General features: G+C 42.3%; 1 protein-coding gene across 1 annotated transcript in view; it reads left to right on the forward strand.

Moving 5' to 3' along the window:
* Positions 1-259: 259 nt before the first annotated feature.
* LOC102450348 (interferon-induced GTP-binding protein Mx2-like) overlaps positions 260-22,454 on the forward strand; it is a 33,240-nt gene continuing 11,045 nt past the window's right edge. The window contains exons 1-10 of the mRNA XM_075912149.2: positions 260-401; positions 2,220-2,675; positions 5,375-5,567; positions 9,740-9,877; positions 14,265-14,419; positions 14,919-15,057; positions 16,212-16,410; positions 17,508-17,586; positions 18,535-18,657; positions 21,939-22,080. Of these exons, the coding sequence (XP_075768264.2) occupies positions 2,274-2,675; positions 5,375-5,567; positions 9,740-9,877; positions 14,265-14,419; positions 14,919-15,057; positions 16,212-16,410; positions 17,508-17,586; positions 18,535-18,657; positions 21,939-22,080 (1,570 nt within the window). The 5' untranslated portion in view covers positions 260-401; positions 2,220-2,273. The remainder of the gene's footprint in view (positions 402-2,219; positions 2,676-5,374; positions 5,568-9,739; positions 9,878-14,264; positions 14,420-14,918; positions 15,058-16,211; positions 16,411-17,507; positions 17,587-18,534; positions 18,658-21,938; positions 22,081-22,454) is intronic.

Raw genomic sequence — 22,454 nt, forward strand, 5'->3', positions numbered from 1 at the left:
GCTGTATATGAATACAACTGTGAGTTAATGCAACATGGATTCTGGAAACACGTATCACTTATCCCTGGAAAGCCATGGCAGAGAAAGACAATACATTCCATTATTAAACTAATTTACAGCGATGCTAAGAATGCTCTTGCAAGTTAGTTTTGTTTCCCCTGATTACTGTCTGAGAATGTGGTTGGCGTCAGTGACAAGTGTAAAAGAAGAAAAACGAAACACACCATGAAATCAATTCACAGCAATGCCACCTGCAGGATGCTTTGAGTTAGTTTCATTTCTCCTGTTTTCTGTCATCACCAGCTCTACCCACAGTACAAAGCATAGAACAAAGATAATCTGTATTAGTTTCCTTGGACTGAGGATGAAGCAGGTCAGAATTTTTCTGTCTCCTCTTTTCAGTAAGTATTTAAACGTTTGTATCTCTTCATATCTGAATGTGGGTCGGTTGGCAGATGCTGCAAGGAAATCTGAAATGAGAGGAATAAATAAATTACTGAACCCAAACTTTTTTTCTCTATGAAATTTTAACTCTCTCTACGAGCATAAGGACACAACATACAAAATAAATACAACATTTGCTATCTCTTTATGACGATGTGCTAAATTGTTAAAGAATGATGCATTTTTAGAGGAGGTTTGAGAGACAGCCTGGATAACCCTCCAATAGCTTTCAGTGCTGTGAGCCCTTAAATTTCCTTGCAGTGCCTGCCAGACTTTCATTTTCTGTGTGGGGCTGCATGAAGTATAACAGGGGATGTGATTTAGACATAGGTGTAACTTGACTTCTTCTATATTGGGGGGGGGGGCAGAGGGTAGGGGACTTATACTTACTATTAATAGTGTTAACTTCCAGATTTACTGATTGACAGACCCCTCCAGACACCCCCACAGTTGCATAAGAGAACCCCCATATCCCATCCTCCTTGCCCCAAGGAGGGGCCGACAGACCCCCTGTACCCTATTTGGACTTCCCCAGATGCTGCACCTCTACTCTGGGAAGGGATGAAAGGCCCCCTGGATCCTGCATCCTCCTGCCCCAAAAGGAGGGATTGACAGATCACCCCTCACTCCCAGCAATGATCCCCTCCCCTACATTTCCATAGGAAATGCTCCAGAGCCTGCTGTCCTGTGGACTCCTCCCCCCCCCCCATAAGAAACTCCCCACAGGCCTGGCTACCCTGGGGCAGGACTGATGAGATAACCCTGCACCCCTTCACTCTGGGGAGGGACCAACACCTCCCCCCCCACACACACACACCTTCCCATAGGGAACCTGCAGCCAACTCTGGCATCCCCTGTCCTAGGAAGGAACAGATGGATGCAATACACACTTGCCTGGGAATACTCTCCCTGCATCCATCCACAGGGAATCCCCCAGGAACCCACCCTCTGACCTGGGAGGGCCCCAACAGAACCCCATGCCTCCCACACTCCCCTGAGGGAACCCCAGAATCCAGCACCATAACACAGGAACTCCCCAGGATCTCTCAGCACCTGCCTGTGGGTGAGACTGACAGACACACGCCCCACACTCCCAAAGCAAGGGAGGGACTGAGTGTCCCCCCCCAACATACTGCTAGCAGGGATTTTCCCTAAAATATTGCTTCTTCGCCACTCCAGGTAGGGCCCAATAGCCCTCCCCCCCCTCCCCACACACACACATTCCTTCCAGAGGACCCTCCTGCACTCTACATGGACAAGCCTGGCAAATTCCACTTTGGTCACTAGGAAAGGGGTGTAGGACCCCAGTATGAGTTCCCCCTCACCATGTAGGATTGCCCCACCTGCCCTTTGCAGGGGGTGGTGCAGAGTTGCATGGGGGATGGGGGTACAAAGCAGGGAGATCCCTGCACTCCTCCTCTACCGCCTTTCCTGTTGCTGGGGGAGAATCTCTCCATGAGAAGAGAGACACCTGCTGACAGGTATTTTGAAATAAATTACTACACTAAACTGGTGTGATTATATTGTTTTGACAAGTATAATATGCAGAACTGTACTATGTGCAGAATTTTTAATTTTTTGGTGGTGAATTCCCTCAGAAGTAAAATAAGGGGTCAGAACCTCAGCTGGTACAAGCTAACACCAACCCATGGGTTGGAAAAGAACTATTCCAGCTGATTCCAGCAATGCTCTGGCACCAACAGTAATAGACTCACTTTGAAATAGTAATAACTGTGTACAGCGCTAAATCCACTCACTCCGATCTCTCATTTCAGGAGCAGTATAGAAGAATTTCAGGACCAAACTTTTTTGCTTTTCAGTGACAGTTGATGAACAAGTCCTGTGGCAGCTGGGTATCTTCCTCTGTTAAGCAAAGGCGCAGGCTGGTAGCGCGTAAAAAGTCACAGCGTGCGATGCAGGCACCATCACCAGTGTTCCTTGGCACCCCAGTCATGCAGTCAAATGCAGCTGTTGCACCATTTTTGCCAACACAGGCAACAGCACTTTTGGGGGGATCACAACCAATCCAACCTAAAGAAGCTTTTGCAGTAACGCAAGCAACCACAGGAGCTACTGCAGTTCCTCACCTTTTGCTGCAGAGCGCCCCTCCAGAGAGGAATGAGGCACTTCAGAAACAGGTAGCAGCAGCCCAACGTGTGGAGTCTGGGAACTATCAAGAGAAGATGAAACAGCAAGGAGGAACCTATGACTTTGAAGAGCAACAGAATAAGGCAAGTTAGGTACTTAGCACATGAGTGAAAATTAATGCTTCACATTTCAGTGCTCAGCTGCTGATTCGTAGGGTTGAATTTTCAGCAATCTGGTCTCAACTTCTCTACACTGGAGTAGCGGACACAGATAAAAACAATTCTGTCTCTGTGATTGTGCATGCCAGTCTAGGCACCAGTCCTGCAAACACCTATGCACATGTTTAACTTTATACATGTGTGTAAATCCCTTTGACTCCTATAGTACTTTGTAAATTTAAGCACATGCATAAATCTTAACACGATCAGGGGCTAGGCGCTCAGTCATGTAATTACTAAGATTTGCACCTGCATCTCCTCTACAGGTATAAAAAAACAAAGGTAGGCAAATTAAATAAAAGGGCCACCGCCTAACTCCAACTTTCCCTAGGACATGTATATCTCGCCCCTGGTATACACTAGGGAGTAAGGTCAAATTAAGATACACAGCTTCAGCTACGTTAATTGCATAGCTTACGCTGAAGTATCTGAACTTGATTTTTGGTGCTGTCCACACTGCAGGAAGTCAAAGGGAGCACACTCTCCCTTCAACTTCCCTTACTCCTCATAGAAGCAGGACTACTAATGTGTCTTCACTAGACCCACTATTCTGAACTCTAGAAGATTGACTGTGGCAGCTCTGATCATGTATCATGGGATTTGGGTTTTTGTTCTTTCACATAAAGCTCCAGTGCATTCAATAGAGATACAGAGGCTCTTAATATTTCCTAAGTTTGTTCTTATAATCTCAGTGTTATGCATTTGAGGGTTTTACATTAAAATTAATAAACCAGTTCAGGGATGTTGAATTGCATTTAATCAGCTAATCAAGTAGTTGCTTACACCTCTAAACTAGTTATCTAGTAAGGTTATTAGATAATAATCATTGCAGTTATGATCGGAGATTCAAATATTATTCCCTTGGTGTTAAGAATTGTCGAACTTATCATAGAAGATAGCGATTCTGCATTTGTATTTCCATATATTTATTTCCTGAAACAGTGTTCTTAATTCAGGGTGGAAGATGTGCATTTAAATTTTTATCTATGTACACAGATACCAGATTTTAGATTAAAATAGGAAGCTACCTGCCCTGTCAAACAAACAAAAAAATACTAATTTTCTCAAAGAGACATGGATACCATAAATGCAGCAACCTGCTTGAGACCTGGAGAATTTGCAAGAAGGAAGAATTTGGAGGAGACAGCAGGATGTCAGTCAATTATGGACACTTAGGGTACGTCTATACTACAGAGTTTTGTCGGAAAAACAGACATTTTTCCGACAAAACCTGAGTTATGTCCATACTACAAGTGCATTCTTTTGACAGTAAATCGAAGGAACAGAGGAGTTTTTCTGGCATTGGTATTTCTCTTTCTACAAGGAAGAAGCCTTTTTGCAAAAGAGCTCTTTTGCAAAAAGGCGCATGTGGATGGGGAGAAGGGAATTCTTTTGGAAGAAGAGGGAAGAGGAAAAAGCACAGGTGCTCTGGTGGCCATTCTGTCTATAGCAATCAAAGCTTTCTTTCAAGAGATCATCCATTCAGTCTGGATGCTATCTTTAGAAAAAGCACATCGCTTTTTCAAGGTACTTTTGCAGTGTGGATGTTCTGTTTTGCAAGAAGTTTTTTCGGAAGAGATCTTCTGAAAAAAGCTTCTTGCGCAAGAAGCCTGCAATCTAGATGTAGCTTATTCCAAGTGTAGCTTATTCCAAGTGTAGCTTATTCCAAGGCTAAATCGAAAGAGCTTATTTTGAAATTTGGTGCTGTTTACACAGCACCAAATTTCAAAATAAAGCACTATTCCGACAAATACCTTAAACCTCGTGGACTAAGAGTTACAGGGATGCTGGAATAGTGCACTGACTAGTTCAGGAAATAGTGAGCGCTTTTACAGACACAGCATTGCTATTTCGGGATACTTCCAGTATCTCAAAAGAGCAACACAGTCTAGACTTACCCTAAGATGTATTTTGAAGAGCACCATGAATAGCAGCTCTAATAAAAAGGCAGTTTGTTTAATAAAAATGGAGTTCTTCTATGTTTATGCATCAGACATTACGTAATTAAATTTAAAAAAAAAATAATCCAGTGCATTTATTCTTTCCCTGGGCACAATATCCTGCCCTGGACATGAGGAGGTAGGTCAAGGATCAACATAAACCAAAAATTATTAGACCATAAAGAAATTACAGTAGATTCTCACTTTTCTTCTGCATTATCTGACTCACATGCAAACTATGTTTCTCCAGAGCACACAGCAACAATATAATAGGGATAATGTACTGAGGTTTCTTATTACTAAGACCATCATTATTTTACTATATATATATTGCAATAAATGTTCTAGCATATTATGATGCACTATAAAAATCTGCAGTTGCCAAAAATAACTGAACAACATACAGTATTGTGTTCTTGCTTTTCCTATGTATTCCCTTACCTGCTAAATTATTTATAGTGGATATTTCAACCATTGCTGCAAATTAGCTAAATTATGCTGAAATGGCAAATGTTCTTACCATATCAAGAATACTTCCGAAGGCAGGTAGCTCAAAGTACAAAGCTAGTGGTATTGTGGTTTGAAGTACATAGCTTGCTGATGTACACTATTTATGGCACAAATATATAACTGCCTGATTCTGTGAAATAAGAGCTCAAATTAAATGAAAGGCTATTCTAACAGAGTGCAGAATACACCTTGAGCAGCCAATATGAGGAGAAGATCCGTCCCTGTATCGATCTCATTGACTCCCTGAGAGCGCTCGGAGTAGAAAAGGACCTGGCCTTGCCAGCAATTGCAGTGATTGGAGACCAGAGTTCTGGAAAAAGCTCCGTTCTAGAAGCTCTGTCTGGAGTTGCTCTTCCCAGAGGCAGTGGTAAGAATTTACCTTTTGGCTTTTCATCTTGGAAATCTGACATTTGCCTAAGTTGCAATGATGTGTTTCTATCTGGCATTCTGTAATTCATGTCACTTTAGAATCACTGAAAGTGGGGTACATAAGAACGGCCATACTGGGTCAGACCAAAGGTCCATCTAGCCCAGTATCTGGTCTTCCAACAGTGGCCAATGCCAGTTATCTGTTCTGTTCATTCCCGCGGGGGGCAATCATCAACTGATCCTTCCCTTGTCACCCATTCCCAGCTTCTCACAACATAAGCAGGAACTCTATTCCTATCCATCCTGGCTTATAAGCATTGATGGACCTATCCTCCAGGAATGTATCTAGTTCTTTTTATAACCCTGTTTAAAGTCCTGGTCTTCACAATGTCCTCTGACAAGGAGTTCCACAGGCTGATGGTGGGTGGTATGAAGAGATACTTCCTTTTGTTTGTTTTAAATCTATTAATTTCACTTGGGTTACATCTAGACTGCTTTCTTCTGCCAAAATATGATATGGAAATTCAGAGCTAATTTGCATATCTTGTCCCAATAATACAATTGGAAGAGGTTTTGTCTAAAAGGAAAGCAGTTCAGATGAGGTTCTTTTGGGGGGGGAAACCCTTTTTCAAAAGAATCCTTTTTCCTAAAAAATATGAGGTGTGCAGAGTTCTTTTGAAAAAGGGTGTTTTTTTCCCCCAAAAGAACCACATGTAAACTGCTTTCTTTTTTGACAAAACCACTTCCAATTACGTGATTGGAAGATATGCAAATTAGCTCCAAATTTGCATATCTTCTTTCAGCAGAAGAAAGCAGTCTAGATGTAGCCTTGGTGACCAATAGTTCTTGTGTTATAGGAACAAGTAACTTTTCCTTATTCATTTTCTCCATACCAGTCATGATTTTATAGACCTCTATCATATCTCCCCTTAGTCTCTTCTTTTCTAAAATGAAAAGTCCTAGTCTTTAATCTCTCCTCATACAGAAACCATTCTAAACCCTAATTTTTGTTGACCTTTTCTGAACTCTTCCAATATATCTTGAGATGGGATGAATAACTGCATGCATTATACCAGTGATTCCCAATCTTTTTCCCATGGAGGAACCCCTAAAATAATTTTTCATATCCCAAGGAACCCCTACCTATGAAAATGTTTGCTTGGCCAGAAAATGTTGACAGCGGGGAGTGTAATTCCATTACTGCTAAATTATTGTCAAGAAAATTTATTTGTAAAGAGCTGGGGTTTTATATGTCAGCTTACATTGTAAAAAAACAATTTTTTATTTATTTCACAATTTCTCGTGGAACCCCTGACAATGGTCTGCAGAACCTCAGGGTTTTGTGGAACCCTGGTTGGGAAACACTGCATTGTACTATGAATTTATATAGAGGCAAAATATTTTCTGTCTTATCTAGTCCTTTCTTAATGATTCCCAACACGCTGTTCACTTTTTTGATTGCAGCTGCACATTGAGTTTTTAGAGAACTATTCACAATGACTCGGGGTTCTTTCTTGAGTGTTAACAGCTAGTTTAGATCAGGGCTTTGGAGCGGAGCCCGGAGCTGGAGCGCGGAGCAGTGGAGCTGCAGGTTTTTGCTGGGAGCTGGAGCAGAGCTGGAGCACAGAAAATCTTGACTGCTCTACTGCTCCAGGTTTTTTTTTTTTTTTTTTTTCATTTTCAATCCAAAATGAATGATATTTTAGCAAGAAAATCCTAAATGTGCCAAAAAGTTTCAGATTGTATAACAATTGACATTAACATCTACTTTACCACTTTACTTAATAAGTCACAGTTATTCTCACTTTGGCCGAAATCAAGATTTAATGTACAGATACAAAATTACAAAGTTTTTAGGAGATACGTTTTATTAAAGAATCAGATAATTATCAGACATCCGGCAACATTGCAGATTGCGTCCACTTTTGTGCCAAGGTTAGGCGAGTATGTACTCACATAGATTAGTTAGATAAGTATGTGTTTATCTTCAACCTTGTAACGTGTAGCCTCGTTATTTCCCAACAATTAATGTCGTAGAACAGCGATAGCATGTACTAACGCTACAACACAACACATATTTTTATAGTTAAAAATTAATTTGAGTCGGAGTGGAGTCAGAGCGGAGCTGGAGCAGTCACTATTGCTGCCGGAGCGGAGCTGGAGCAGAGCAATTAAAAAATGTGATTGCTCCAAATCCCTGGTTTAGATTTCATTATTGTACATGTATAGTTGAGATTGATTGATTGTTTTCCAAAGTCCATATCAAAATTGAATTTCAGCTGCCATTTTGTTGAGTAACCCTGTTTTGTGAGATCCTTTTGAAGCTCTTCAGTTTGTTGTGGACTTAACTTTTTTGAGCAATCTCACTGTTTACTTCTTTTTGCAGATGACTTATGAATATGTTGACAAGGCAGCAGGTATCACAGGTCGGGGAAACTTCCCAAACTGCCAGACATGGCCCCACCCACACTCCACTGCTAGAATGCCTTCTGTAGGCCCTGCCCACCCACCCTCTCTGTGGTGCTTCCCTCCCCTAGCGCTGCCTTCACTCACTACCCATGCATGCTGTATAGTCCTAGTACAGACCCCTGGTGGTACACTATTGCTTACCTCTCTCCATTCTGAAAACTGACCACTTATTCCTACCATTTGTTTCCTATCTTTTAGCCAATTACCAGTCCTTGAGAGGACCTTCCCTCTTACCCCATGACAACTTACTTTGCTTAAGAGCCTTTCATGAGGGACCTTGTCAGAGGCTTTCTGAAAATCTAAATACACTATGTCCTCTAAATGCCCCTTGTCAAAGTGATTATTGATTCCCTTCAAAAAATTGTTAATAGTGATGAGGAGTGATTTCCCTTTAGAGAAACAATGTCAACACTTCCTCAACAAACTATGTTAATCTGTCTGACAATATTATTCTTCGATGTAATTTCAACTGGTTTTCCTGGTACTGAGTCAGGTTTACCAGCCTGTAATTGCCAGAGTCACCTCAGGAGTCCTTTTTTAAAAAAATGTGTCACATTAGCTATCCTCCAGTTGTTTGGTACAGAAGCACAATATGGAGCCTTTGCTGGCACTATAGGACACTTGCCTATAGCTCTTATGATCCTGGCAGCAGTTTAGGCATTCAAAAGACCTTCTCTCTCAGCATATGCTGAAGCTAGTGTCTAAACAGGAGACATGAGCATTGAAATGCTCTATGTCACAGCCTGGCAAAATATGTTTTTCTGAGCCACTTTACTCTAAGAACAGAAGATCTGCCAGAGACAAGGCTGGTAAACCACAGAACTCTAGAACAGCTTTGCCATGCCTTTGCTTCACCTTCACACCTCCTGGGTGTGAGTTAGGCCAAAGTGGAAATCACACCTCTATTTGTACCTATCAAGTTCAGCTGCTATTTCCTATGGGAAAGACCCATGAAGATTAACAGACCCAAAACCAAGAGGATTCTATTTAAAAAAAATCAGGGCTGGATGTTTTTCTAAATCATATGCACTAGCATGACAGGATGCAGTACTGGCCTGAGGCAGGAGTCACAGGGTGCAGTTCTATGGCCTGTGTTATGTAGGAACTCAGACTAGATGGTCATAATGGTCCTTTCTGGCTTTAAAATGTATTCAAACCTAATAGAGTTCTAAAGAAATCACTCCTCATACCGATAGAAATACCTTACCAGATTGTTTAAGCAATCCTATACAACACAATCACTTCCCTATTCTAGAGCAGGATCAGAGTACAATTCTATAGTGGGTGCCTGATACATAAAATGTCTATTCAAGGAATAAAACATCTAGGGTTCACATGCCTTAAATGATTCCTCTCTGTTCAGATGTATATACCTGGTTTCCAATCCCCATGTTAACTGTATGAAATAGCTCTCAAACAAATGCAAGATCTCGTGAAACAAAGTACAGTACTTTAAACATGGTCACTGCCCAATGCTGCATACATACCATCAGGATGATAGTTTTACTCATTGCCCTGCCTATGCCGAGCTCTCAGTTATTCCATGGTGTGTAAGCTCTGCGAACACACTGAAAACCTTTGGCCATTTTTCAGCTGGCAGTAGGAAAAGCTACATTCTGTGGTTTGCGCTGTCTACTGTATCCATTCAAAGTAACAAGGACAATTGTTAATAGGATGAACTCTCTTTATGGACAACTTTAGGTATTGTTACCAGATGCCCCTTAGAGCTCAAACTGAAAAAATTGGCTCCTCAGCAGGAATGGAAAGGGACAATTAGTTACCAGGATATAAATGAAGAACTCCATGATCCTTCAGTGGTTGAAAAAGAAATAAGAAAAGGTAAGCAGCACTATTTCTTGCATTCTGATAAAATTAATCAGATCCTCCTCTTTCATCCTTTATTCCCTTCTGTTAGCCAGAATAACATGTCCCAGATTAACCCCTGACCATAACTGCCCAGGAAGCCACATTCACAGCTGGAATAACTCACAATTCAGCTGAACTCAATGGCACTGCTGCATTTTTACAGCAGAAGTTATTTGCTCCAGGACTTTTCAGGCCAGCTCAGGCCATAGAGTATCTGAGTTATCATCTTGTACTTGGGCAATATCAGGATTCTTAGGGAAGACTAAAAAAAAAATGCATGCAGCTAGCTAGTTGTGTTCCATGATGGGTGAGAACAGCTCTCAGGGATAGGAGAGATACCAGCTTATGTTCTGAAGCAAAAGGTTTCATTGTCCTTGTTTTACCTTGCATACTTACATACATTGTTCTTGGTTTTAGGTATGAGTCACTGCGTAGGTGGGTCATAGCTATGAACGCTAGCTCAGCACAGGCTACTAAGCAACAGGGCAGGGGCACTCCAAAATGGAGGTTATTCTGTCATTAAAATTCACCATGCCAGGAACAGTGGTGGGTTCCTGTGTCACCTTAGTGATGAATAAAAAGCCAAACCCATTGTTTCCTTAGGCATTCCAGCCTCTGGCACTCCACCCAGACAACAGGATTTTATGGTCTACATCATTTCATCAATGATGTAGATATTGGGATAGAGAGTATGCTTATTAAGTTTGCAGATGATACCAAACTGGGTGGGGTTGCAACTTCTTTGGAGGATAGGGACATAATTCAAAATGACCTTAGCAAGTTAGAGAAATGGTCAGAGGTAAACAGGATGAGGTTTAATAAAGAGAAATGCAAAGTGCTCCACTTAGGAAGGAACAATCAGTTCCATACATACAAGATGGGAAGCAACTGTCTAGGAAGGAGCATGGCGGAAAGGGATCTAGGGGTCATAGTGGACCACAAGTTGAATATGAGCCAACAGTGTGATGCTGTTGCAAAAAAAGCAAATATGATTCTAGGTTGTATCAACAGGTGTGTTGTAAGCAAAACTCGTGAAGTCATTCTGCCGCTCTACTCTGCACTAGTTAGGCCTCAGCTGGAGTACTGTGTCCAGTTCTGGGCGCCACATTTCAAGAAAGATGTGGAGAAATTGGAAAGGGTACAGAGAAGAGCGACAAGAATGATTAAAGGTCTAGAGAACATGACCTATGAAGCCAGGCTTCATGAACTGGGCTTGTTTAGTTTGGAAAAAAGAAGATTAAGGGGGGACATGATAGCGGTTTTCAAATATCTAAAAGGGTGTCACAAGGAGGAAGGCGAAAATTTGTTCCTCTTGGTTTCTGAGGACAGGACAAGGAGTAATGGGCTTAAAGTGCAGCAGGGGAGGTTTAGATTGGACATTAGGAAAAAATTCCTAACTGTCAGGGTGGTCAAATATTGGAATAAATTGCCAAGGGAGGTGGTGGAATCTCCCTCTCTGGAGATATTTAAGAACAGGTTAGATAGACATCTGTCAGGGATGGTGTAGACGGAGCTTGATCCTGCCTTGAGGGCGGGGGGCTGGACTCGATGACCTCTCAAGGTCCCTTCCAGTCCTATTATTCTATGATTCTATGATTCTATGAAAGGTTACTGAAAACCAGATTCACCATACATAAGGTTCTTCTAATGCCAAAGGGTCAAACATGCACAACAGGTAAAATTACACACTTTAGCATTTTACCAAATATCACACACATGTCAGTCCTTTAGTTTTAGATTTCTTTTATATCAATAAATCTTTAGCAAAGTGAGTTAGTACAAGATTAAACGGAACACACACAACTGATCTTTTAGAGTCTGTATGTCAGGATCAGAGCAAAAATACGTCTGCTAATTTACAAAGTCTCTCTGAGCCACAAACAAGTTGGGGATCATCAGTCCCTTGTTCAAAGCTGCTTTTCTAGAAAACAGTCCAGAGGGGTGAACCAGGAATGAAGACAAAGTGAGTCCCATTCTCTTTTTTTATACTTTCAGCCCATGTACCTAGAAAGTTGCCGGCAGAAAGATGGATTCTTAGGTCACATCTTGCTGAGTCTCTTGTCAGCCATTGCTCAGCCCTCTGAAATAGCTCAAGGAGGGGCACACTGGGTGTCTAAGTTGAGACCTTCAATAAGTCATTCAACACAAGGACTGTTAGCCCTGATCAAAATCTGACTGGCAGGGGCTATGCAGGAACACAACACATGTTTGAGATTGAAGTGGTATTTCTGCTATGTATTTCTAAAACAAACATGATCGGAGCCACAGGGGCAGATGACGATTTTGCGGGACCCAGGGGAGCACAATTTTGCGGGGCCCCTCTTTGACATGGTGCATGCACGGTGGCGCCACGGCGCATGCGTGGGGCTTCTTGAAGCGAGGAGCCCGGGGCGGCCGCCCTGCTCACCCTGCCCTATATCCGCCCCTGCGGAGCCATCCCATCCCTAGGGCTGACTGGTGCAACCACCCCCAGCCCTTGTGCTTTGGGGAACCCCACACTTTGAGGGATGCAGAGTCCAGAGTGGCAAGGGACAGAAACAGGCACCAGCAACAGCAAGCAACCTGTCCCCAGCCCCTCAGACTCCTGTGGCTCCTGGCATCCCTTGGGAGAGGAAAAGGTGTGGTGGGGGCTTGGTGGGAGGGGTGGAGCAAGTGCAAGAAGAGGTGAGATGGGGTAGGAACAGGTAGGCTATGTCTACACTGGCGGCTTCTTGCGCAAGAACATCTTGCACAAGGGTTCTTGTGCAAGAAGTCTTATGCAAGAAAATGTCCACACTGCCATGTGCGCGCTGTGCTTTTGCGCAAGAGCTCCCATGGCAGTGTGGATGCTCTCTTGCGCAAGAAAGCTCTGATTGCCATTTTAGCCATAGGGCTCTCTTGCGCAAGAAATCCCTGCCGAGCGTTCACACTGCCCTCTTCCACAAGAACTCCTGCGAAAGAGGGCTTGCACCTGTTAAAAAAGAGCTTAGCTCTTGCGCAAGAAGCCCTCTCTTACCACGTGGTACCGTAAATTTCCTTGCACAGGAACGGGCGGGCAGTGTGGACGCTCTGCGGATTCTTGCACAAGAACGGCCATACTTGCGCAAGAAGCTGTGAGTGTAGACATAGCCGTAGGGTTTGAGGGGTTGTCCTAGGTCCCACATCCCCTACCAACAGCACTGAATATGATACATGCATAAAAACAGCAGTCTAACTCTTTTCTATTACTACTTTATATGATACATTTTACAAAATTACCATATATTTTGTACTCCGTGGTAACTGTGATACACACTGCCATCTTCCTTTCACACAGCATCACAGTGTACATCTATTCTCCAAGGTTTTCAAGAAATAATTTACAAAAAACCTGGTCAGGAAGCAAGGTAAGTGACATGCAAGTGAAATAAGCGAATCATGCTTCTGAAGGTTTCTCATGAGTTGTTTACCAAATAACTTTTTCAAAGAAACTGCAGCAATCAACAGCTATAAAATGATGTTGCATTTAATTGATAAACCAGTCAAATGTACTTGCAGGCTTCTGTGACCTGGTGTTTGATTTTGACTGTGTGGTCGGATGGCTAAAATAGAGTATGGGAACGCAATATTCTTCCATTCTGGTCATAGCTCTGCCACTGATTTGCTATATAATCTTGGGAGAGATGTTAAAAGGTTAACTGGTAAGCATATAGCTTACTGCCCTTGTCAGCAAAGTCTGGTAGTGGCCAGACCCGCTGGACCAGAGCAACACCGGCCTGAGAGGAGGGACCCCACAGCTGTGGTAGGGTGGAGGGACTGAGTAAGGGGACCTCACAGCTGTGGCAGGAGCTTATAGCCACAACGGGGCTGGGTGGTGGGCTGGGCAGCAGGACCTGAGTCAAAATGGTTCAGAGCTTTTGTTTAACCAGTTAACCAGTTTAACATTCCTAAATCTTTGACAAGTCACTTAATCTCTATGCCTCATTTCATCCATTTATAGAATGTGGATAATAACCCTTTAGTACCTTGTAAGGTTGTCAGGATTAACTAATGTGTGTCTAGAATTTTAAAGATGAGGAACCATTTATGTACACGCTAAGTATTATAATAATTATATCACTGTTTTCTAAGCCATCTTCAGATATTTGATTTTTGTACATTGGGTTTTCAGAAAGTTTTAATTCACAGACAATGCGTTCTTTATTAGAGTTCAAATCCTGCACTGGAGTCCAATCCTGACCCATTAATTTCTATGGGATTTTGCCTTTGTAAAATAGAGTCCCAAAATACCTCCCTTAAAAAAGGCTGCAACAGGAACTTTCCACTTCTAATATGTTCTAATCTGAAATTCTCATGATGGACTTCCAACAATTTGCTTTTCTTTCCTTTTTCTCCTTTCTAGCCCAGAATGCAATTGCTGGTGAAGGAGTGGGCATTAGCAGGGAATTAATTTCCCTAGAAATTAGTTCCCCAAATGTTCCAGATCTGACGCTGATCGATCTTCCAGGAATTGCAAGGGTAGCTGTAGGGAATCAGCCACAAGACATTGGAGAACAGGTAATGCAACATGCATAGAAGAGCAGTGGAGATGGCAGATGTGGCCAGAGTGGTCGGAAGTGCAGCTGTGAGAGGCCTTTGGAGAACAATTATTTTGAATTAGCAGTATCAGATCATCCACAATAATGCTATTTTAAAATAACAATTTCAAAATAAGTGTTATTCCCTGAGGAAAGTGGTAGTAGATTTCAAATAACTAGCCTGTTATTTCAAAATAACGGATTTGGTAGTATGGACGCCCTGCGGAGTATCTCAAAATTAGGGGGAGGGGGTTATTTCAAAGTAAATTTCTAGTGTAGATCAGGGTTTAGAGAAATAGATTAGCCTTTATAGTGAGAACCATTTTCCCTCTATTTGTACCTCCCCATTTACTTCTGTCACAATTTGATACACATGATTGATACAATTCTACCTCCTCAGATAAGAAGAAGCCTGGCATCTAATGGTATTTGTCACATCAAACTTTACTGCTTTTCTTTCTTACCATATTTTATTACAGATCAAAAAGCTAATTAAAAAATTTATTGATAAGCAAGAGACAATAAACTTGGTAGTGGTGCCAAGTAACGTGGATATTGCAACAACAGAGGCCCTGAAAATGGCTCAAGAAGTGGACCCTGATGGAGAGAGAACTCTAGGTAAGACATGCTTTTAAATATACAAACGGGGGGAAGGCAGGTCGTAGAGTTCTAATATTTCCCCCTCTCCACATCCCTGCAAACACCTACCCACTATGGTGGGGGAGGGAAAGGGGGAACATGAATTTTGTGCATCAATAAAAGGAAACTGACATGTAATGCAGGGTTGAGGAAAATATGACCCCATTGGCTGGATCCAGCCAGTGGACACAGCAGGGCACCTCAGGCAGGCTCCCTTACCTGCCCTGCCAGCCCACACGCCACTCAGAAAAACGGCTGCCAGAGCCATTTGTCTTTCAACAGCTGCAAGCACATGCTCCCCCTGCCTCTGCCTCTTTGAAGCAGTCAGAATGCAGCATCTCTCCACCTCCCTCTTCTCAAGCTCATAGCTCTGCAGACCCATATGGCCCCTGCAGGGCAGGCACGGAGGCTGCCTGAGAAACCCATTGAGCTGTTGGCTGGTGGTCACTGAGATAAGTCTTCCAGCCAAACCCTGCCTCTGGCTCCCCAGCTCTTCCTCCCGCTCCTCCTGTACTCCCCCTCCCCCCGCAAGACTCTACACCCTGATCCATGGCCCCAGGTCACAACCCAAATGCCTTCAACCCCTTGTGAACCCTAGCCTCTTTCTCTAGGTCACAAACCCCTCCTTCGCCCAAACTCTCTCCAGGAGTGGTCCAAGGCGGGCTGCAGCAGCTGACGCCCCTGCCTGCATGGCCATCAATGGCTGTGAAGTAATCATTGGGTGCCCGGGCGCCCCGTGACATCATCATCGGGCGCCCCGGGCCGGCGGTGCCCTAGGCGACTGCCGAGTCTGCCTAGGCTCACAGGCGGCCCCGGACTCCCTCAGACTGCCCTCCCCCATGCAATCCAATACTTTACCCCCACACTCCCTTCTGCATCCATCCTCCATCCCAGACTGCTTACCTCCTCATTTAATATCATGGAACACTGAGGCTCTTACCCACTTATCAAATTCTTGGAGTGCCCCCTCCCAACAAAAATAATTGCCTGCTCCTGATCTAAAGGGATAGCTAAATTTAGGGCCCTACGGCCAATGATATTATGCCAATAAATACCTTGAAAACAGAATATGTTAAAAATCTTCCCTCATAATTTCTTTGATTATCTAATCTTCTCCTCATGTTACTCGACAGGGATCCTGACAAAACCAGATTTGGTGGACAGAGGAACTGAGGAGTCGGTTGTTGACATTGTCCGAAACCTTGTCATCCACCTAAGAAAGGGTTATATGATTGTTAAATGTCGTGGGCAGCAAGACATTCATGACAACCTAACCCTGGCCTCTGCAATCCAGAAGGAGAGAGCATTCTTTGAGGAGCATGAACATTTTAGGTACTTTTCAAACAGTTAAAAGGCCTAATCCACAATCCATTGAGGTCAATGGAAAGATCCCTGCTGACTCCAGTCAGATTTGGATTAGGCCCATAATGAGAATTATCCTCAGGTCAGTTTAGGATGGGGTGTTTCTTTGTTTAGTTTCCTTTTGTTTGTGTGGTAGTTTCCAAAATACAAGACTTTACATGCCAAACAACTTTTTGACTTATACCAAACAACACTTCAGATTCAAGTTTGATTTAAGCTCTGATCCAGAAAGAGAAGAGAAGATAGATAATTTTAAAGAGAAGCTAGATAATTTCATGGAGGTTAGGGCCATAAAAGGCTATTAGCCAGGGGATAGAAATGGTGTCCCTGGCCTCTGTTTGTCAGAGGCTGGAGAAGGATGGCAGGAGACAAATCACTTGATCATTGTCTTCGGTCCACCCTCTCTGGGGCACCTGATGCTGGCCACTGTCAGCAGACAGGATACTGGACTAGATGGACCTTTGGTCTGACCCAGTACGGCCGTTCTTATGTATGTTCAGAAAACCATTAAACTTGGTGATCATTAAACTCTGAAGTAGTCCCAATGAAGTCAAGTTCTGCACATGCTTTAAAGTGCCTTGCTGGCTCTGGCATTTAACATGTATAGTTCTATTCACTAGAAAATATGGTGAAACACACAGGAATGCTATGGTCTGTGTTAGGAGAATGCAGTCCTCCATAGATGATTGCTCTTTAGCATTTCATGCATAAAGAGTATTTTTAAACCTGAAAGAGGTTCTGAGTCACTATCCCTACCACGTAGAGGTACATTTATCTCTATAATACACAAATAAATATGGATATTCTTATCTTGTGATCTTTCTGAAACAGGTGTCAAACTTCTCTAATTCTCAGTCTGTTCAGCAAACAGCTCATTGTTTAGAATCCAATCTTGCACAAAAGCAGACTTGTCAGGATGTGTTGAGGCAACAGCTGTACCTTCACCAGCGTTCCCCTGCCTCATCAGAAGAAACTGTTACGTGTTTTGTTCTGCAGAACTAGGGAAGACCTTGCAATCTTGTTCAGCAAATGGAAGTTGCTGACATTTATATTCCTTACTCTTTCAGAGTTCTTCTGCAGGAGAATAAGGCTACTATCCCCATTTTGGCAGAGAAACTTACAGCTGAGCTTGTGGAACACATTAATGTAAGCTAACAAAGAAACTGTTTACATCGGTGACCTTTACAAAATAGGATTCAATCTTGCATTTTTTGGAGGACTGGGCCTATAAACATTATTTATTTGAATAGTCTTTAATTATCTTTCTGGATTGCAGTCTGCAAGCACATGGCCCATTATGCTGAGCCTGAGTCAGATGTAGAGCTGAGTGGATAACTGTTTTTGGTTGGTTGGTTGGTTTTTTTAGTTCAGCTGCCAATCCAGAGGTATTATCAGGGGATTTTTCCCCCCAAAGTGTTTGGAATCTATCAGTAAAATAGAATAGTCCAGCTCTTTCCCAGTTAAAATTATATGAACTTGACCTTATAGTGTCAGCTTGTCCAAAACTGCTTCTTTCTGTGGAAAAAAAAGCAATCGGAAACATTTCCACCAGCAATAGTCAGCTGATCCCTGTTATGTTTAGCCTTGTTGCTGTCCTACTATTTAACCATGGTCAAATCACTTAATCTATGACCCCCCCTCCCTTCTCCTCCTCCTCTCTTTTTAAAGTAGGGATTCTGATCCTTGCTTTCCTTTGTAAAGTGCTTTGAAGCCTATGGATAAAGTAGTGTTAATTAGAGCAAGTTATCAGTTAACTTTTGGAATCATGAAAAATATATAATAAATGAAACATTTCAGATGCTACATAGTCTTTTTATTCACTGTTTAATCATAAGAAAAAGACTGCTGAGATGCACTGCTTCTCCAAATAGGATGCTGCACTAGACAAGCAAGATACCTTTAAAAAAAAAAAAAGTAAGGAAAGCACAAAAGAACACTTCCTCACAGCCTGCTCTGCAGTCTAAAATCAACACTGCCTTTCTTGATTTTTATGGGCAGCACAGGATTTATATATCTCCATGTCATACCCTGAAATTTCTTTCTACTTAAAATGGAATTGTCCGATCTGTTCAAGTATTTTTTTTCTACCCCTAGAAATCTTTGCCTGTTTTAGAAGAACAAATAAACATCCAGCTCCAAAAAGCAACTGAAGAGTTACGCAAATATGGCAAAGGCGCACCCAAAACAGAAGGCGAGAAGCTGTTTTTCCTAATAGATGTGAGTATAAATGTGTATTTGCTTGTGTGGCGCACCTAAGGGAGCAGAATAAATGACTACATTTTCATGAATTTCAAAAGGGAACAAATTCATTTCTTCCATTAACTTTGTAGGGCTTTCATGGCTTACAACATATAAGGCTAAGTGCATCCCTGGATTTAAACCATAGCTGTGTTTGGCTCATGGTGGCCAGTTGAAAGAGCTTCAACAATCTCCTTATTATGAGCCCCAGCCTGATGTGATGGGTCTATTACTGGTGGGGTAGGTCAGACCCAATGGCCTGAAATGTACAGGAGATCTGACTGGATGTTCATGGCAATCCTTTCTGCCCTTTAACATCCATGAGACCTACTGTGGTGAATGGTTGTTCCCGTAGTACTAATTAAGCTGCTCCCACAGACACCACCTTCCAGTCTTTCAAGTGCACCCCTGTCATAATGCAGAACTGTGCCTCCACTTCTCTTCAAAGTGCAATACTCTGATCCAACTCCCACCCCCCAGACTGGGTCTCCAGCTTACACCTCCCTGGCTGCCAATTGTTACCTGGGCTTTGGCCTGCTAGAGTTCTCCTCTGGGATACTGTTATCATATACATGCAGGGAAACAAACACAATATATTTTCTCCAAAAAGTTCACAGGCCTTAGAAGTGGATATAAAATATCAGACTTACAGGTCTTACTCAAGCTTACCCTCTCTGGCCACAGCTCAGGCAGGTCTAGCTTCTTTTCCATCTCGGAGCTGGAAGAACCAGTTTACACTGCTTACACAAGCTCCCTCTGCCTCTGAATCAGACCTCAGCTGTTTCATGGATACACTCAAGGCTACCCCTTCTCGCTCACTTGGATCCTTTTGCTCTATAGCAGGGGTGTTCAAACTTTTTTCAAAGAGGGCCAGATTTGATGAAGTGAACATGCGTGAGGGCCGACCATTTTGCCTGACATTCTTTGAACCATTAAAATTAAATGCAAATTAACTATTTTATGCAAAGTTTATTGCAAACGGCATACTTTTCATTTCGTCACATGGATGACAAATCTAAACAGGTGTTAAATCACTCTGCCTTTCATATCTGAAGGCCAGATGAAAAAAAAATCCAGGAAGCTGAAATATATGTCAGGAACATTGTAAAGTACATTACATATTATTGGTAATAAAGGTTGTCTGTCAACTTTTAAGTTCAAAAAATATGAACAGGAACATAACACCAAGTATACATGTTGTGTCCAAATATATTTATAACTGATTTAGACCAACTGACATTAACTGAGATTTTACAATGTATTCATCTCAATACATATGGATTCGTTGGGGGCCATAAAAGATAGATATTGCCAAATTACCTGTGGGGCCGTATTAAACCGGAACACGGGCTGCAATTGGCCCGCGGGCCGGACTTTGGACATGCCTGCTCTATAGTCTGTGAAGTCTCAGCTTTGGCAAAACAATCATTAATTTCACTGGCACCTGGAAGTAGAGTCTCCCACTAATGGCCACATTGCTCTTGTAGCTGCTATGAAGGTGTGCACCTGAAACTGGCTGACTTGCTCATTCTAGTTTTGTTTTCTGTATAAGCCAATCTCCAACTCTGGTCTGATTTAACCCTTTGAGTTCAAGTAAGCAGCAATACAAAATAGAACAGGGAAAACAGGTCACACATAATATTCAGAAAAAATAATACAGAGAGTGAACCCCTTATATCCACATATCTAGCTGGTCTCAGCAAAACTGCATCTCTTGGGCTGAAAAATGAAGCTGACAATAGTAGGATAGCATATGCTATCTTCTACTCAGCCTTGCAATGACAATAGCACCCTTATTGGTCTCTGTAGAAACTGGTTACTGCTAACTATTGTGATGCCTGCTCAGTGGTCTGTATGAAGTGATTTGGTCTCAGCAGTTCTCAGTGAAGTGTCCATAGTAAGGAAAAAATAAACTCCTCAATCCATGCTTATTGCTAGCTCTCTCAGCTAGGACTAAATGAGTACTGAGAATGAATTACCCCTCGGCTACGTCTACACTGGCACGTTCTCACGCAAAAACTCTTTTGCGGAGGAGTTCTTCTGCAAAAACTCTTCCAGAAGAGAGCGTCTACACTGGCATGTGCTTTTCTGCAAGAGATGTGCTTTTGTGCAAGAACATCAATGCCAGTGTAGGTGTTCTCTTGCGCAAGAAAGTTCTGATGGCCATTTTAACCATAGGGCTTTTTTGCACAAGAAATTAATGTTGCCTGTCTACACTGGCCTCTTGCGCAAGAACAGTTGCACAGAAGGGCTTATTCCTGAGTGGAAGCATCAGAGTTCTTGCGCAAGAAGCCCTGATTTCGTACATTAGAATGTCAGTTTACTTGCGCAAGAACACGCGGCCAGTGTAGTCAGGCAGCAAGTTTTTGCGCAAGAGCAGCCGATTTTGTGCAAGATCGCAGCAGTGTAGACACAGCCCTCCAGAATAAAACTGAAACACATGCAGAATGTTGGGGAAGAAGCTTGTACATCTGCTGTCCTTGCAGATAACTAGATAACTTCAGACTCAAAGGCTCTCAGGAGCAGTACATTTTTTTTTTAAATGAACAAGATTTTCCAAAAGTAGATGTTTAAAATTGGGGACCTCAAGCCGTATATAGGCATCCAAACAAAAGGTCTGGTTTTTCAAAAAAATGTCAGGCACTCATCCATGGCCACAAATATCAGACCACTTATAGGAGCTTCAATCTAGATTTAAGAGCCTCACTTTAGGCATCCATTTCTGAACAGCATGGCTGAGGTTAGATCAGACTGTAGAGTAAAGAGAGAGAGGGACAAAGAAGGTGAATTACAATTTAAGTTGGGATTTTCAAAAACATCAAAATAAATTAGCAGCATAAATCCCATGACTTTTAAAGAAGTTCAATGCTGGACAGAACTTGGTCAATATGAGAGTGTAGTCCATGTTTGTCTCAATGATTTCCATAACAGACATCATTGGTTTACAAATATAAGATGGTTGTCTATTTTTCTAACTGCCAGACCTGCAGTCTCAACCTGGGATCTGCAAATCAAGCTGGAGACTTTTCTTTTTTAATGCCCTCCCCAGTAATAGGTTCTGCAGACCAAAATAGGCCCACATTGATACCTCTGCAACTCTACCAACTCTCACTGGCTTTTCATAAATCTAACTGGAATTTAGTAAAAGATTGCCTTGATCCACAAGGGAAATAAAATTCAAGTTCACTCTTGCTTAGCTGTGTTGCCTTTACAGAATTCAGAATGGGTTTTTTTGTTTTTCTCTTTAAACCTCATTACAGAAAATCAAACTCTTTAATCAAGAAATCATGAATACAGTGGTGGGAGAAGAAAAGTTGCTGCTTAATCAAATTAAACTATTTACAAAAATCCGTGCAGAGTTTCAAAAATGGGGGAAAATACTTGATGAGAGCGCATTGACTGGTAAGTACAGGGGGGATTGCCTGTAAAGCTGCTATGAAATACTCCATTTATATTGACTGAAGTTGTAATACAGCTAATAGATTATGTTAATGAAAATAAAAGCTTGAAGTGATGAAAACTTATCTGTCAAGATGTTGACTAATTAATGCTTAGATACCTGGTTGGCGATCCCCCAGCTGTTGTGAATTCTCAGAGCGCCACTGAAGTCAATAGCATGCTCCCACCTTCCATTGAGGCCAATAGTGCCAGGGCAATTTCAGCAGCTGACAATATGCCCCCTGGTTCTTTGAATAATTTATGTTAAAAGGAGATTTTAAAGTGCAGAGGTAGCAATGTATGTGTAATAAAATAACCATTACAAAAAATAGGTTTCA

Source organism: Pelodiscus sinensis, chromosome 1 (assembly GCF_052426305.1).
Source record: "Pelodiscus sinensis isolate ZL-2025 chromosome 1, ASM5242630v1, whole genome shotgun sequence".
Classification (NCBI taxonomy): Eukaryota; Metazoa; Chordata; order Testudines; family Trionychidae; genus Pelodiscus; species Pelodiscus sinensis.